The sequence below is a fragment of the Alosa pseudoharengus genome, unplaced genomic scaffold, assembly GCF_046254945.1.
Source record: "Alosa pseudoharengus isolate Yale_2024_CS ecotype anadromous, Long Island Sound unplaced genomic scaffold, YU_APseudo_1.1 YU_APseudo_1.1_scf_24, whole genome shotgun sequence".
Classification (NCBI taxonomy): domain Eukaryota; kingdom Metazoa; phylum Chordata; class Actinopteri; order Clupeiformes; family Clupeidae; genus Alosa; species Alosa pseudoharengus.
The window spans coordinates 13,085,886-13,101,281 of record NW_027468689.1 but is presented as its reverse complement, the minus strand read 5'-3'; the positions used below and the strand labels follow the sequence as shown (position 1 = coordinate 13,101,281).

General features: G+C 45.6%; 1 protein-coding gene and 1 non-coding gene across 2 annotated transcripts in view; both read left to right on the top strand.

The window, feature by feature from the left end:
• The window catches only part of LOC143142358 (TBC1 domain family member 15-like), a 42,844-nt gene extending 28,367 nt beyond the window's left edge, over positions 1–14,477 (top strand). The window contains exons 10-17 of the mRNA XM_076303199.1: positions 997–1,091; positions 2,805–2,921; positions 3,127–3,227; positions 4,467–4,566; positions 8,429–8,526; positions 9,658–9,774; positions 12,170–12,256; positions 12,775–14,477. Coding sequence (XP_076159314.1) covers positions 997–1,091; positions 2,805–2,921; positions 3,127–3,227; positions 4,467–4,566; positions 8,429–8,526; positions 9,658–9,774; positions 12,170–12,256; positions 12,775–13,107 — 1,048 coding nt within the window. The 3' untranslated portion in view covers positions 13,108–14,477. The remainder of the gene's footprint in view (positions 1–996; positions 1,092–2,804; positions 2,922–3,126; positions 3,228–4,466; positions 4,567–8,428; positions 8,527–9,657; positions 9,775–12,169; positions 12,257–12,774) is intronic.
• LOC143142729 (U2 spliceosomal RNA) lies at positions 4,804–4,994 on the top strand. Its single transcript, XR_012990970.1, has one exon. It is a non-coding gene; the product is annotated as a U2 spliceosomal RNA (small nuclear RNA).
• Positions 14,478–15,396: the final 919 nt, after the last annotated feature.

Genomic DNA, 15,396 nt, shown 5'->3' with positions numbered 1-15,396 from the left:
TTAGGCTACATTATATGAGTGAAATCAATAAGCTTGTCTTCCTGCTCAGACACCATTCAATTCCTGCCATGCAGCCTCAATGCTTTAGTCTCTTTCGTAATGATAGATAATGGATCATTTTCTTTAGGGCTAATCAGAATTATTTTCTCTTATTACACGGCTCTTTACAAGGCAAGTAGAACGCTCCATTGGCTTGAATGGGATTTCCCAAAGTTCTACGGTAAAATATTTTCATGTAGTTACCGCTGCAAACATATAATAATGTCTAGTCTCTAGGCTATTGATATAAGTGCTGTTGCAGTCTCCACTGTAACTGCATATCGTCTGTGATGAGTAACTGATGTTCCGCTCTGTGGCACTCTGATGAAACCGACGAGTCTCGTTCTCGGGACTCTCTAGTGGACAGGCGTGTCGGGCCATGTGTTACTAGTCAAGCCCCAGTTCACTCAGTGGTGCAGGCAGGGAGGGAGGGAGGCATACCGACCGGCTGCTTCTGGTGTGTGTGTGTGTGTGTGTGTGTGTGTGTGTGTGTGTCTGTCCTGGAGTGTGTTCTGGCCCACCCACGCAAGGCCGCAGCTCACCCCTGGGTCCTGTTTGTCCTCCAGCGGGTCCTGTCAGTCACGGGCCCCCGCGGCCCCAGAGCCTCATCCATAATGCAGGACCCCCCACAGCAGCAGCACCACCCAGCACTCAGGCTGGCACACACTGATGATTAGCCTCAGCCCTGTTCACACCCCCTCTGTCTCTCTCTCTCTCTCTCTCGTTCTCTCTTTCACTCTTACTCTCTCTCTCCCCCTCTCTTTCTCTTTTTCTTGGCCTCTTGCCATCCTTTCCTCTCGGTCACTGTCTCTCCATTTCTTCTGTTTTTTTCCTTCCCTCCTGCTGTATTCTCTCTTTAATTTCTCTCTGTTGTTTCCCTCTTTCTTATTCTCTCTCTCTCACCATCTCTGTCCTTTTCTCTCTCTCTTTCTTTTTTCTGTATCTTGCCTGATGAAGGGATGAATACTTCCGTATGAAGCTGCAGTGGAAGTCTGTCAGTGAGGAGCAGGAGAAGAGGAACACTAAACTGAGGGACCACAGGAGTCTCATTGGTCAGTGTACACACACACACACACACACATACACACACACATACTGCCTAACTGTACATACTGTATGTTCTGCACATATGGTCACATGCCACAATCTACATATGGTTGCCACACATGCATGACCTCCCCTTCACATACCCACCCATACATACATACATGGACATCGCACACATTCCTGACATGTAGCACACAGCACATATGTTTTACTCTCTCTCTCTCACACACACACACACACACACACACACACACACTCACACTTACTCTGTTTACTCTAAACACCACACACCTTAATGCAACCACACACATTGTCTTTGCACTTAGTCACAGAAATCCAGTTCAGTCACTTTAAAAACAACTCTTTTGCTCTCTGTCATTGAGGATTGAAGAGGTTAGGGCAACATGGCTGCCTTTCAAACCCAGCCCACTAATCCCAACCTCAGCTGTTCTCTCAGTGGACTGGTACCTGTTGTTAGTATGCAGTGGCGTTAGGCTTATTGTCTGAATTAGTCACAAGTCGTGTTGTTTTTTATCAGCAGTGTGTAGTGGGAGCGGCTTTGATCCCGGTAGCAGTGGGAATGCTAATGTGACTAGCGCTAGCGTAGCGGCTGATTTGGCTGCCTGTCCTCTGTCCCGTGCGGACACACCTGTCCTCGCGTTGGCTTCCCCTCACTCTCTGGCCTGATTGTGTTCAGCTGTTTCCCAAATCAGCCTTAGTGGTAGCACACACACACACACGCACACACATACACACACACACACACACACACTTATTCACATAGACACTCACACACACACACACACACACATAAACACTTATTCACATAGACACACACACACTTATTCACATAGAGACTCACACACACACACACACACACACACACACACACACACACACTTATTCACATAGAGAAACACACACACACACACACACAAACACAAACACTCATGCCCTAGCTCCCACCGCTCTTGGCCAGGAAATCAATCCGCCGGCTGATTGCTGCCATGTTTTATTTATCGGCCTTCACACGCCCTTCACCGGCCGCTGCGGCCGTGCCGGCATCGATAGAGGCCCACCACCCGCCTACAGTCTCAGACTGAGCCTCCGCCAAGGACCGAGAACCGGCCTGGAACCGACCCGCCTCGTCAAACGACCAACCTCAGCACTTTCCTCCTCCCCTTCCTCCTGCAAGTCTCCTTGTTTTTTGGGGGCGGGTGTGGTGAAGGTGTTTGGCTGGGAAGTGTTGCAGGGAGTTGGAGTGGTGTGTTTGATTGCCGCGAAAACCTTAGTCAGAGAGGTGAGGGAGCAAGAGTGTTGGCATGTGTCGAGCAAATGAATATGGAAATAGCCCTGCGGTGCCCGGCGACAGGGAATTGGTTATGCGCTTTTCTATGTCAAGTTGCACTTTTTAAAAAGTTCTAGTTTCAGGACTTTTAATATATATTTATTTTTTCTCTAATCCAAAAATGTCCGATGGAGAACAATGAGTCAGACTCTGCACGTAGACTTTAAAAGCAGGATTTGGGTGATTGATCGGCAGTCGAGATCCATCCATCTTATCATGGATTGAGCCTAACAATCGTCCTTGGCTCTCTCTCTCTATCACTCTCTCCCTTTCTTAATGATTTTGACTTCTTTTCTCTTTTTCTCCCGTTTCCACTATCTTTGCACTCTCATCTTCCTCATCTTCCTTTGTTTCTGTCTGTCTCTTTCAGAAAAGGACGTGAACAGGACAGACCGGACCAATCCTTTCTTCGAGGGTGACGACAACCCCGGCCTGATCCTCCTACACGACGTCCTTATGACCTACTGCATGTACGACTTCGACCTGGGTAAGCTCACGGCCTTGGTTGCGGCCTTCCTCCAAAGTCACTGTAAAGCCTCTCAAGCTAAACATCACCTGAGCCTACACTTCCTATTCTCTCCCTCTCACTGCAGGCACTACAGTCCTTTCACTACCAAAGCCTTTCAGCTAAAACTTGGGCCTGCACACACTAATGGTTCTTCCTCTTCCTCTTCCTTTTACCCCCCGAGCAGGGTATGTCCAGGGGATGAGTGACCTGCTCTCGCCTGTCCTCTTCGTGATGGAGAATGAAGTGGACGCCTTCTGGTGTTTTGTGTCCTTCATGGATCAGATGGTAAGAGACGCCACCTCTTTCTCTGACATCTTCTCATCCTCTCTCTCTTTCTTTCTCTCTCTCTCTCTCTCTCTCTCTCCCAGCCTCTCTCGTCCATCTGTTGTTTGTGCTGATTCTCTATCCGTCTATCTGTCGTGTCAAAGGAGGGAGGAAAAAAGGCTGAGTTAGCTGTTGATGTGCTGTGGCCTCTATCTAGAGTAGTGCAGAGGCATACTGAGAGAAAGAGATGACTGTCCTTAAGGTGCATGGAAAGCTTGACCTGTGATCTTGGTCTGTGGGTATTTCTGCAATGTGTACAACTGCATTCTTATAATGTGTAGTGTCGTGGGAGTCTCTAACGGGGAAAGTGTGTGTTTGTGTTTGTGTTATGCATTAGTGTTCTTCCAGCGTTTGTTTTTTTTACAGTTCTTGGCACCATGGAGAAAAGCTATCTTCACAATATTCAAGAATTGAATGTTGATTTGGCCACTGGCAAAGGCCCAGCAGTTACACCAATAACTGCTCACAGAAGTGTTAACCATAATGTTGCCCAGTGCGTATCCATCCAAAGTTTTCCTCTAAAGTTTCCTGTGGCCCAGTCTTGGCAGACCGATCTCTTTTGAGTGGATTTGGCATTCATTAAGCATTCATTGCTTTCCGAACGGAGCGGCACCCGGCAGATTTACTGTAGTAAACAGCCATCATTGCATAATTTCCCATCTGAACGCGCCCGCACCTGGCACCACTCTTGTTTTCCCAGACTATGCAACACAACAAATCAACACAGGGGTTTCCAGTCTCTCAGCCATCAACACACTGATCTATAAAGCATCCACACATCAACACCCTTTTATTTAATCTGGAAACTTGACTCAGTATTGACTTAGCGATCGCAGGTGAAGGCAAGCCTAATTGCCAGGTGCAGCATTCTACACTCCAGAATGGACATTCTCTAATTCTGTTATGGCCTGTATTGTTCTTGCTGCTGCACTCAAGGCTATTGTTATTGTTTTTGTTTGCTTATTAATTATGTATTTATTTGTTGTCCCCTCAAAGCACAGGAACTTTGAGGAGAATATGTAGATCATGAAAACCCCGCTATTAACATTAAAATGTGGTTATTTCATTTGTTTGCTTTGTTTGTTTTATCTCTTCTAAACCCAAACACTTTTAGGCACAGATGCAGGGTATAAAGACCAATTTGTAAATGTAACTAATGCTGTTATTTCATGTTTGTTTATTTTGTTTGTGTTTTCCCAGCACAACAACTTTGAGGAGCAGATGCAGGGCATGAAGACCCAGCTGATCCAACTCAGCACTCTGCTCCGCCTGCTTGACCTCGCCTTCTGGAACTACCTCGGTAACTAACTCTTTATTACCTCGCCTTCTCGAACTACCTCGGTAGCTAACTCTTTATTACCTCGCCTTCTGGAACTACCTTGGTAACTAGCGCTTTATTACCTCGCCTTCTGGAGCTACCTCGGTAACCAACGCTTTATTACTTCGCCCTTTGGCACTACCTCGGTAACTAACACTTTATTACTTTGCCCTTCTGGAACTACCTCACTAACTAACACTTTATTACCTCACCTTCTGGATCGCTTCTCGGCCTTTTGGCTAAGATCAAGTGTAGTATCTGTTCTTATCAGTTTAATATCTGATACGTCCTCTACCCGAGGACCATATATTAATCTGATTTTTGGAACAGGGAGACTGAAGAGGGGCTTGCTCCGTACGCTCCACGCATTGACCCGGTATTGCCGTGACTCCAGGAACGGTGCACATCCCTTATTAGGGGCAGCCGTGGCCTACTGGTTAGCGCTTCGGAATTGTAACCGGAGGGTTGCCTGTTCGAACCCCGACCAGTAGGCACGGCTGAAGTGCCCTTGAGCAAGGTATCTAACCCCTCACTGCTCCTCGAGCGCCGCTGTTGTTGCAGGCAGCTCACTGCGCCAGGATTGTGTGTGCTTCACCTCACTGTGTGTTCACGGGATCAAAAGAGTATATATACTTATACATACTTATACTACCTCGGTAACTAACGCTTTATTACCTCGCCTTCTGGAACTACCTCGGTAACTAACGCTTTATTACCTCGCCTTCTGGAACTACCTCGGTAACTTACGCTTTATTTCCTAAAGAAAGCTTTATTACCTCGCCTTCTGGAACTACCCCGGTAACTAATGGTTTATTTCCTCACTTTCTGGAACTACATCTGACAGCTTGATGACTACTACATAATTGCACTCAGTATATTACCATTTAGTATTGAATAACAGTGTGTATTTTTAATAATAATAATGTCCTGCACTTCTCCTGTTTGTTAAATAGAGTAGTGGTAGGCTACAATTTTTTACAGTGCAAATACATAACATTAGCAATATGCACATCAAATTGTATTATGTGTTATTGCATTTCTTTTTTTATCCTAACAACAGTAATAACTTCCATATTAAAGGGACACCAGACAACGTTTTCGTGTTAATTAATCATCTTCGTAAGTCGGTATATGGTTAAATGACTCATTATGGGGCTCTCTCGCCCGCCCCTACTGCCTGTAGGAAGAATATCCCACTTGCAAATTCGGTGTATCCTACCCGCCGACCGAAGCAGGGTCAGTTAACAGCACAGAGGCAGGCTAACGAAACGCTAGAGATTGTTGCAAACGTGTGTATAATGGCAGAGCCGGCGAAGAAGCAGCGAAAACCCTTGATGGAAGACGCAAAGAAAAGGAAAAGAGCTTCAGACCGAGCGAGGGGGAGTTTCGTAGAGAAAAAGCATCAGGCTTGCCTGGTGTCCCTTTAACTTATAACAATATTACCTGTACAATGTAATTAAATCAGTATTTGAGTGCTTTGTACTCAGTTGATGAAGTGATAAGTACACATTACTTTGTAGCACACACATAGGCAACATAACGGTCTGTCGGCCCGACCTGGCCTGCAAACTGCTTTAATATCCCACAGCACCTTCTGGACAATAAACTAAACAAAAACAAAACAAGGAAATAAAAAGAAATAGCTGTGATATATGCTGCATAAATAAGACAAATGACACGCTGCAAGGTAAATAGGCTAAAAGTTGCAGCTGTATTTAGGTTGATTGCAATATGAAGGTAACATTTCTTTTGTTCTAATCTATGACAAAGCTTGTAAAGACGTTTAGGCCTTTGAATGGGCTTGCATTAGGTTAGGCAGAGGCCTGCTGTAATCATTTAGCATCATTTAACAGTACAATGCGTTTAGCCTTTCAATCAGTCGTCAAATGTGTGGCCCACGGCTCACTTTATAGAAGTCTATATGACCCCCTGGAGAGAGAGGTTGCCCACTACTATTTTAGCACATATTATAAAATGGCGCCCTTCAGCGTGACACTTCTGGAGCTCAGAAAGCCCTTTGGGGTTGTGGGTTTGCCATGTGCTGCCATTGGCAAGAAAGTGCTAAACAAATGCCAGGAGTTTGCTAATGAACCCTCGACACGCGCGCGGCCATCGCCACTTACTTAAGCCCTTTACAGCGGAGTAGCCCGTGCCAGCCTCTCCACTCGCAGCCGGGGAGAAGGAGCCAACTTCAGCCAGGCAGAAACTGGGACAGTGGTCGTGGCCCAGAAACAAGAGAAGGGATGAATGTGTGCTATATTCATCTTTCTACATTCAACGTGCAGAGATATTTCGTCTCGTCCTATTGTCCGGAGGCCGTGCTGCATATGTCTTGTATCTGATTGGCCCGTCCCCACTGCTGTGAAGGACTTATCAGGATGCAGTGTGGTGATTACCATAGCAGAGCTGTATACAGCCTATGACAGAACTTGCAACCTACACACACACACACACGCGCGCACACATATTCAAATACTCATCCTGATTTCACACATACATACACTGCATCAGTCACACACACACACACTCTCTCTCCCTCTCTCTCTCTCTCTATCTCTCTCTGTCTCACATGCACACCCAGACATTCCTGCATGCTCACGCTCACACTTACAGACTCAGCAAAAGATAGAAGGTGAAGAGAGTTTGAGAACACTTTATCAGAAGTCAAGTCATCGTGTAGGAAGTAGGACCGGACAGGAACTGAAGCGTGTGCTGGCGTCATTCGCCGGACACAGGCCAGTGGACCAGCAGCGCTCCACAACGGCCTCGCACAAGACTCCTCCCCTCCCAGCGTGACGACAGCAGACTCGGGGACAGTGATGTATCGCTTCCTAGTTTATAGTCATTATTTCTCCTGATTAATTTCCCCCTTTAATCCTCCTCTGTGCGCGCACACACACACACACACACACACACACACACACACACACACACACACACACACACACACACACACACATAGACACACACACACACACACACACACACACACACACACACACACACACACACACACTCTCAGGCTCACACATGAAGAGATGTGAAAAACGTATCGGCGTCTAAGCCACAAACAGAAGGCCCTGCAATTTAGAGCCCTCCCAAAAACAATAAACAAGCAAAGTCCAATAATATGCAAATGAATGTGCGGTTATTTATGGCTTTAATTTGAGCAGGAAAGGTTAGATGTAGGGGAATTTGGGCAAGTGGAGAAGATGGAGAGCATCATTGTTTTTTTGGATTTTTCCCCGCAGGTTTTTGGCTTCTCTTGAGACGCCCTGTCAGCATTTGTCCAGCTGTCTCTCTTTCCAGGGACTGGCTACTTAAAGGATAAATCTGGAGTTTTTTCCACATAGATTCTAATTTCTCTGTAGTGCAGCTAGAGCGCTACACTGTGGGGGCATGTCTGTGAGCCCCCATGCTCATGCCCCCAGAGTATAGCGGTCCAGCTGCCTGACTGCTTTAGCTGTCGTACCGACAGTATTTAGTGACCTCGAGAAGCGGAGATCTATGTGAAAAATCTCCGGATTTCTCCTTTAGCGTATGACAGCGCTGGGTTTATTGACCTTCACGAACGTCCTGGTGATGCAGAGTTACATAAACCCGGGAGACCTTTCTGGCAGGGTCTCAGGGTCTCAGCCGAAATAGATACATCAACGGCAGTGCTATACATGTTTTTTATCCGATGTGTTGCTGTTGAGATGATGAATAATCTTCACCTCTCTCTTGTCTTGTCTGTCTGTCTTTACCCTCTTTCTTTATCTGTCTTTCTCACTTTGTCTGTATTCTCTCTTTCTCTGTCTTTCTCACTTTGTCTTTGTATTCTTTCTTTCTCTCTCTCTCTCAGAATCGCAGGACTCTGGCTACCTGTACTTCTGTTTCCGCTGGTTGTTGATTCGCTTCAAGCGGGAGTTCAGCTTCCATGATGTACAGCGCCTGTGGGAGGTTAGTGGTGCAAAAAACACACACATGCACACACATCCAGACACACATTCCCACTCATATACACTCACACTATGCAAACCCAGACAGACACACGCACACACATCCAGACACACATTCCCACTCATATACACTCACACTAGGCAAACTCACCCACACACTCACCCTGAAATACTGTTATACCATCATGCATACATGAGTGCATGTATGTTGACACTTGACATTTGTTAGACAATTAATAGCATCCACTGCAGTTGAATCTGATGTCACACACGCACACATCTAGACACACACACAAACACACAGACACATGCACAGCTCTCTATATTTTGACTGGAGGGTACACGCTGTTCCCTGGGACAAACTCTCTCCTGTTCTCCCTTGTTATTGGATCTGGTTGATTAGTGATCCTCACGTGTTTTATGATGTGTTTGTGTTTGCTGCCTTTCCCAAGGCAACACTGCAGACACATCACACTCCTTTTTTTTAAATTGTGTGTGTGTGTGTGTGGCGGGTGTTGACCAGAGGCACCCAACAGCAGATTGACCGCCAGCTTTTGAAGGAGGAAGGGAGAAAATCAATTAAAAATCCATTTAATTACGCTCTCAGTAATTTGTTCCCACTCTGCCAAACATAAATAAATAAGTTGCAGACCTGCAACTGGCACGATCATCTCGCTCTCTTAGTCAGTGATCAATCTCTCCTTCCTTCTTTCTTTCTCTTTCTCTCTTTACCCTCCTGCTTTCTTTGTCCTTCACCTCCATTCTCTTTGTCCATCCTTCTCTCCCTTTCTTCCTTTCCCCTCATCCCCTCTCATTTTGCATCTCTCTATCTGCCTTTCTCTCCACATCACTATGTTTTTTTACACCATCTCTCTCTCTACCTCTCTGCCCCCTCTCTCTTGGTTTACAATACCCTTTCTCTCTTATTATAAATTGATTCATGTTTTTTTTCCAAAGTAAGGGATGTTGTTGATGTGTGAAGTTACTGATGAGTTGTGGGTGTAATACTGAAGGGTAAGGTATGACAGTGGTTTAATAAAGGAATGTTAAATCTCTCTCTCTCTCCCTCTCTCGCTCTGTCCTTTCCTCTCTCTCCTCCCTCCCTCTCTTCTCCTCTCCTTGTTGTGGTCAGGTGATGTGGACGGGTCTGCCCTGCCAGAACTTCCATCTGCTGGTGTGCTGCGCCATCTTGGACGCCGAGAAGCAGAAGATTATGGAGGAGCGCTACGGCTTCAACGAGATCCTCAAGGTCTGCCCACCCTGCCTCGACTGCCGGCTTACACCCGTTCTGCGCACACACACGTCCTGCACACGCCCGTCCTGCACACGCCCGTCCTGCACACACCCGTCCTGCACACACACGCGCACACTCACATAGACATGCAGGTGCACACACCTAGCTTAAGGGCTGTTTCGTAGTGGCACAGAAAACAACATTGAGCTGATGATGATTATAATTTGGTGACAAACAAAAAAATTAAAAAACAAGTTTTAAAGTCGACATTTGTAGAGCATTACGCTAAAGTCCAATTCATTTTCATTTCAAAGTATCTGCGTTAGTTTTGAAAGTTTCAACTGGAAACCCTTTAGGAACTGATTGAAAGGGTCTATACTAGGAGATCTAGATGTAGCATAATTTGTAATGCAATGTAAGTGCATTTCCGATGGGGGCTCCGTGTAGCCTAAATTATGATTGGGTCTCTTCATATGTGTTAACTGTGTCAGGGTAGCTAACAGTGACTGAATCGGGCCTTAAACATGGATACACAGTCAAAACTGTACATTTATGTATCAGAAAGTGTCAAAACTATACAACAAGAAAACACACAAACCAGTGTATGTGCATCCACTGATATTTAAACCAGAGACTTTTTAATGAGGAGACACAGCACTCAGTTGTCTCACCCCTTCCGCGGCAAAACGTTGACATGTGAATACATTGAGCCAAGCATGTGTTGTGTTGTGAATACATTATGCCAATCATGTGGTGTGTTGTGAAGACATCGTGCCAATCATGTGTTGTGATCTTGCCACTGGAGCAAGATTGGTGTCGTGAAGCCTTACGCACGCGCATTTCTGCCGAAATAGATGCCCGATAAGTGCCCAAAAAGTGCCAAATGGAGGGACTTGCCTAAAAGGACTTTGTTTAAACACCACACACACATATGAACACACTATGCATATGCATGCATAACTATTAGCACATCATGTGTACACATTATGCATGGCAAATAGATATTTATTTTCACAAATACGCTCGCACATGCTCAGTCATTCCTTTCATGACATGCACTTTTTCTAAAGGCCACCGGAGGAAACAGCAATTTTGCACAGCATCATACTAAAGTGAAAAAAGGCCCTTGGAAGACCACAGCAGTCTCTCTCTCTGTGCATGGCCAGTTTGAGAGCTTTCAGCGGTATTTAAAAAACCCCCTTAAAATAGGACACCCCATCCTAACCCCTCCACACGAGGCACCCGATATGCCAACATCACAAAGGTGGCTGCCCGCTCCATTCCCGGGCCCTCAATTATGGGGAGTGCCAAGCCCTTTGCCCGTGATGCCAACCTCCCAGGCTGGCAGGCAATAAGGTGGCAAGCATGTGATGAGAGGCGGCTGGCTCTCCTCAGTCTTTATTAAAAACACAGGGCATCATTACGTCCCCGCAGAGCACTTCTGTTTTGTGCCCACATAGTACCCTGCGCCAAGCCATAATTACAACCGCAATGGCATGGTCGGAGTCATGAATGTGCATGTACACACACACCCACACACACACCGCACACCACACACAAGTATACACACACACCACACACACAAGTGCCAATACACACACACAAACACAAGTGTACACAGGCACTCGCACACAAACAGCTCATACACACAAACATCTATACACACTTTGTTACACTCTCACACTCAACAACAACAACAACAACAACAACAACCCCCAGCCCGCTAAATGCCCCTTTGTCTCTGCTCTTTGGGGAGTTGTTTCTGCTCTTTTAATGTGCATAATGGGGTGGCAGTGCTGGCACTTAAGGCCCAGCAGGGGGAGGAGCCCCAAGGAAGGGCCTGGACGGGTGTGAGCGGCCCAGGCAGAGGTGTGGGAATGCCCTCCTGTAGGAGCAGGACACGGGGATGCTTTAGGAGCTGTAGCCATGGGCATTTCCTCTGTTTCCTCGGTACTTCTCCATTCTTAGGCACTATTCATGAACATCATATGTATGCTTATACACATTTCAACTTGTAATGTGTCATGATGGGATCATTTCTAGTAGTTTTTAAGCCTATGGGGGGAGGCTTCAGCCTGAGCTCTTGTTCCCAGAGCCTAAGAGCCGGAACTGTAGCCATAGACATTTCCTCAATTTGATAAATGTTATCTGTGAATAGGTTGTATATTATTGAGCTGTGTGTGTGTGTGTACTGGTTATTATAATGTTGTTTTCACATTCATTTGTACTGGTAGAGTTTTCTATCTGAGCCCTCATTCCCTCCACTGTATGATAAGGCGTGTGTGTCCCTGTCCCTGTGAGCGTTGACTGAGGGTGAGGGCCGCCGTGACTAGCTGCCTCGGGGCACCTGCCTGTCTGCCTGCCGCGTGCTCTAATCCCCCGACTCCCACCTCCTCTTCCTCCCCTGCAGCACATAAACGAGCTCGCCATGAAGCTGAACATCGAGGAAATCCTCTGCAAAGCTGAAGCCATCTGCCTCCAGCTGAAAAACTGCAAGGTCAGTCGCCATACACACACACACACACACACACACACAAACACACACACACACACACAGATACAGTAAGCACATGCACACAAGCAGGCACATTATTGTATTACTACAGATGTAATAACGATTCCCATCACTGCTGTATGGATTCTTCGTTTTCCATTTAGAGGCAAACAAAATGCACTGGGCCTGCTGGGCCCTGATAAGACTTTTGGCTAAATTGGTGGAGTCACAATCATTGATTAAGATTGGAATTCCATATATGTGTGTGTGTGTACGTGTGTGTTTAAGGGTGTATATATAAGGGTTTAGTGTGTTTTAGAGTGTGTGTGTGTGTGAGTTTGTACGTGTGTGTTTAAGAGTGTGTATATATAAGGGATTAGTGTGTTTTAGAGCATAGAGGTGTGTGTGTGTGTGTGTGTGTGTGTGTGTGTGAGAGAGAGAGAGACGAAGCGAGAAAAATATTGTATTAAAGTTGTGTTGTGTCCACCCTTACAATGCCATTTCTTTCCTCTCTTGTCCAGGACCTGCCCAGCTCTGTGGCCGAGATTCTGGGCTTCAGCGGCGGGGAGCCGGACTCAGATGACCCAGCTGGAGGAGCGGCAGCGTCCGGCAGCTCCAGAGCCTGTCCTGATGCAGAACCTGGACCTGGACCGGCATCTGCCGCCGGACCGGCAGCGGAGGGGTCAGCGGCTTCGGCGGAGCCGGGCGAGGAGGACAGCTCGGGCCGGGAGACCCCCGAGACCCCCTTCAGCCCGTCGCAGGTGCTGATGTCCGAGCCCAGCTTCAGCCCGTCACGCAACGGACACATCGGGCAGGCCGCGCAGGACGCTTACAAGCTGGCCTACATCTCATAGCCTCAGTGCCCTTCACTGTCTGAAACAGACACACTTATTCTGTCAAACATACTGCTCGTCTCTCACACACTCTATTGATCTACATCTCTATATTTCTCTCCCTCCCTCTCTCTCTCTCTCTCCCTCTCTCCCTCCTTCACGTAGCCTATGACCCACCAGTGTCATTGACATTTTCTCTGCAGTACCAGTCCTCTGAGCTGAAGAAAGAGGCTTATTTTTCTATTGCATGTGTATTTCTGCCTGTTTGTATGACTAGAAATGTAACTGGAAAAAATGAAGCAAATCACTTTTTTTTTTTTTTTTAAGATTTTCTTCTTTTCCAAGCAGGAGAATCATTCCAACTCTCTGAGATTTTAAAGATGTCCCTCAGGAACTTGGACTGCACTTTGGAGAAGATATCATATTGATAATTTTTCTGATTAACATTGATTTTTTTTGTGTGGTGATGGATCATGTATAAAAAAGAATAGATAGTAATATCATGAGGAAAGGCACATTTTGTGAGAAACATTTTCACCATCAACCATGTTTTTTTTTAACATTACATGCAGTCGGGGTTTAATCTCATGGAAAGTGAACTTGATCTTGCCTTGTACATGATTACCTCTAAGCGAAAGCACAGCTATAGAGTTGACCTGCTCATACCACTCATGCCTTTTTTAGGAACAGTGGTCACAGAATTGTAGTGTTTTTATTATCAGTCTGTTTGAAGTGAGATCGTAGTCTGTGCATTCACACTCCTGTCCAGCCAAAGAGCATTGGCTCCTAGTCCAAGGGAAACCGATGTGATGGAACTTCTGACATGTGGCCTTAACATTGTTTATGTGGCCTACCATTCATACCAGCGGCTTTTGAAGAATAAGGACATACAGTGTTTTATATATATATATATATATATATATATGATAGGGAAGTGTTAACTATTTTGTACCACTGCAGTAGTTGTTTCTATTAAGGACAGTTCTAAGAAGAATTACATGACGCTCACCACGATGAAATGAAGCTGAACAATTTTTTTTCCCCCAGCATGTATTTATTTATCTGTATCAAGTCTTTTGTATGTGGACTTTGTTTGTATGTTTGCAAAGTTTGTACAGCTTAGATGCATTTCCCCTTCTTCTTTTCATCTGAGCCTGATGATGCTGGAGAGACTTCTAACCTTGGACATTTTAGGGGTTTTTTTCTCTCACCATTCCTCACGTCTCCAACTCTCCCGTGTGTGGTCTCCGAGACGTTGCGTAAAGTGTGACTCATTTCTTGTCTTCCCGCACAACAACGAGAGTCTCCTTGAGTTACGAGCACCGCTGATGCCACCCTTTGACCCTGTACTCTTTGTGCTTTTTATATAAATAGACAAGTGTATGCCTTCATCTCTGCTGTGAACGCTCCATTTGTTTCTCTTTTCTCTCCTTTAACACACCAGTGATGTCTTTAAGTTGGTGTGTCCTTGTCCGTGTGTGTGTGTTCTTGACTAATAGCATACATTATCACAATGACATACTGCATATCTATTTATAGTGTTTGTTTATTTTTTATTTTTATTTTTTTACTTGTGGTAAGTAACATCTCAAAGGCTTTTAAAGCAACACCAAAGAACTTTCTCTCTGTCGCGCGCACGCTATTTGTTTATCCAGCACCGGCTTTGCAAATAACGATGTCCACAGACAAGGTAGAATATTTTGCATGACTTAAAAAAGTATGATGTATTGCAACATCAGATGCAAGTCAAATTTGTAGTTTCTTATGTCTCATTCCATCGAACTACAGATCCGCTACCCGATCTGGCAAACTTACATAGTGCGGTTATAGCCGATAGAGGGCCGCGAAGCAAATGCAGAATTGACGTTCACCCTGTTACGAGTTGATGAACCACTGAAACGATTTTGGAAACATTATTTTAAGGTATAAAAAACTCTTTGGTGTTGCTTTAAAAGCCACAATTAGAGAAGAACTGGTTTATTTTAGAGTTGCCATTTGTCCTTGGTTTAGAGCATGGGTGTCCAAACTACGGCCCGCGGGCCAACTGCGGGCCCGCCGAGCATTTATTAGTTTATCATAGATCCGGCCCGCCAGGCACTTTAATCCGGCTTGCCGTGCATTTAATTAATTAGGTTATCTTAGGCCGCTCGCAAATTTTTTCCAGCATAGACGAAGACGTGATTAACTTTAGGCCACTGCAAACTGCTTTACACTCTTCTTAAAGAGCGTTTACCATGTCAATGTCAAAACAGCTTGTTACATCGAGATACATAGTATCTCCATTGCAGCAGATCTAACTATGTTATGCTA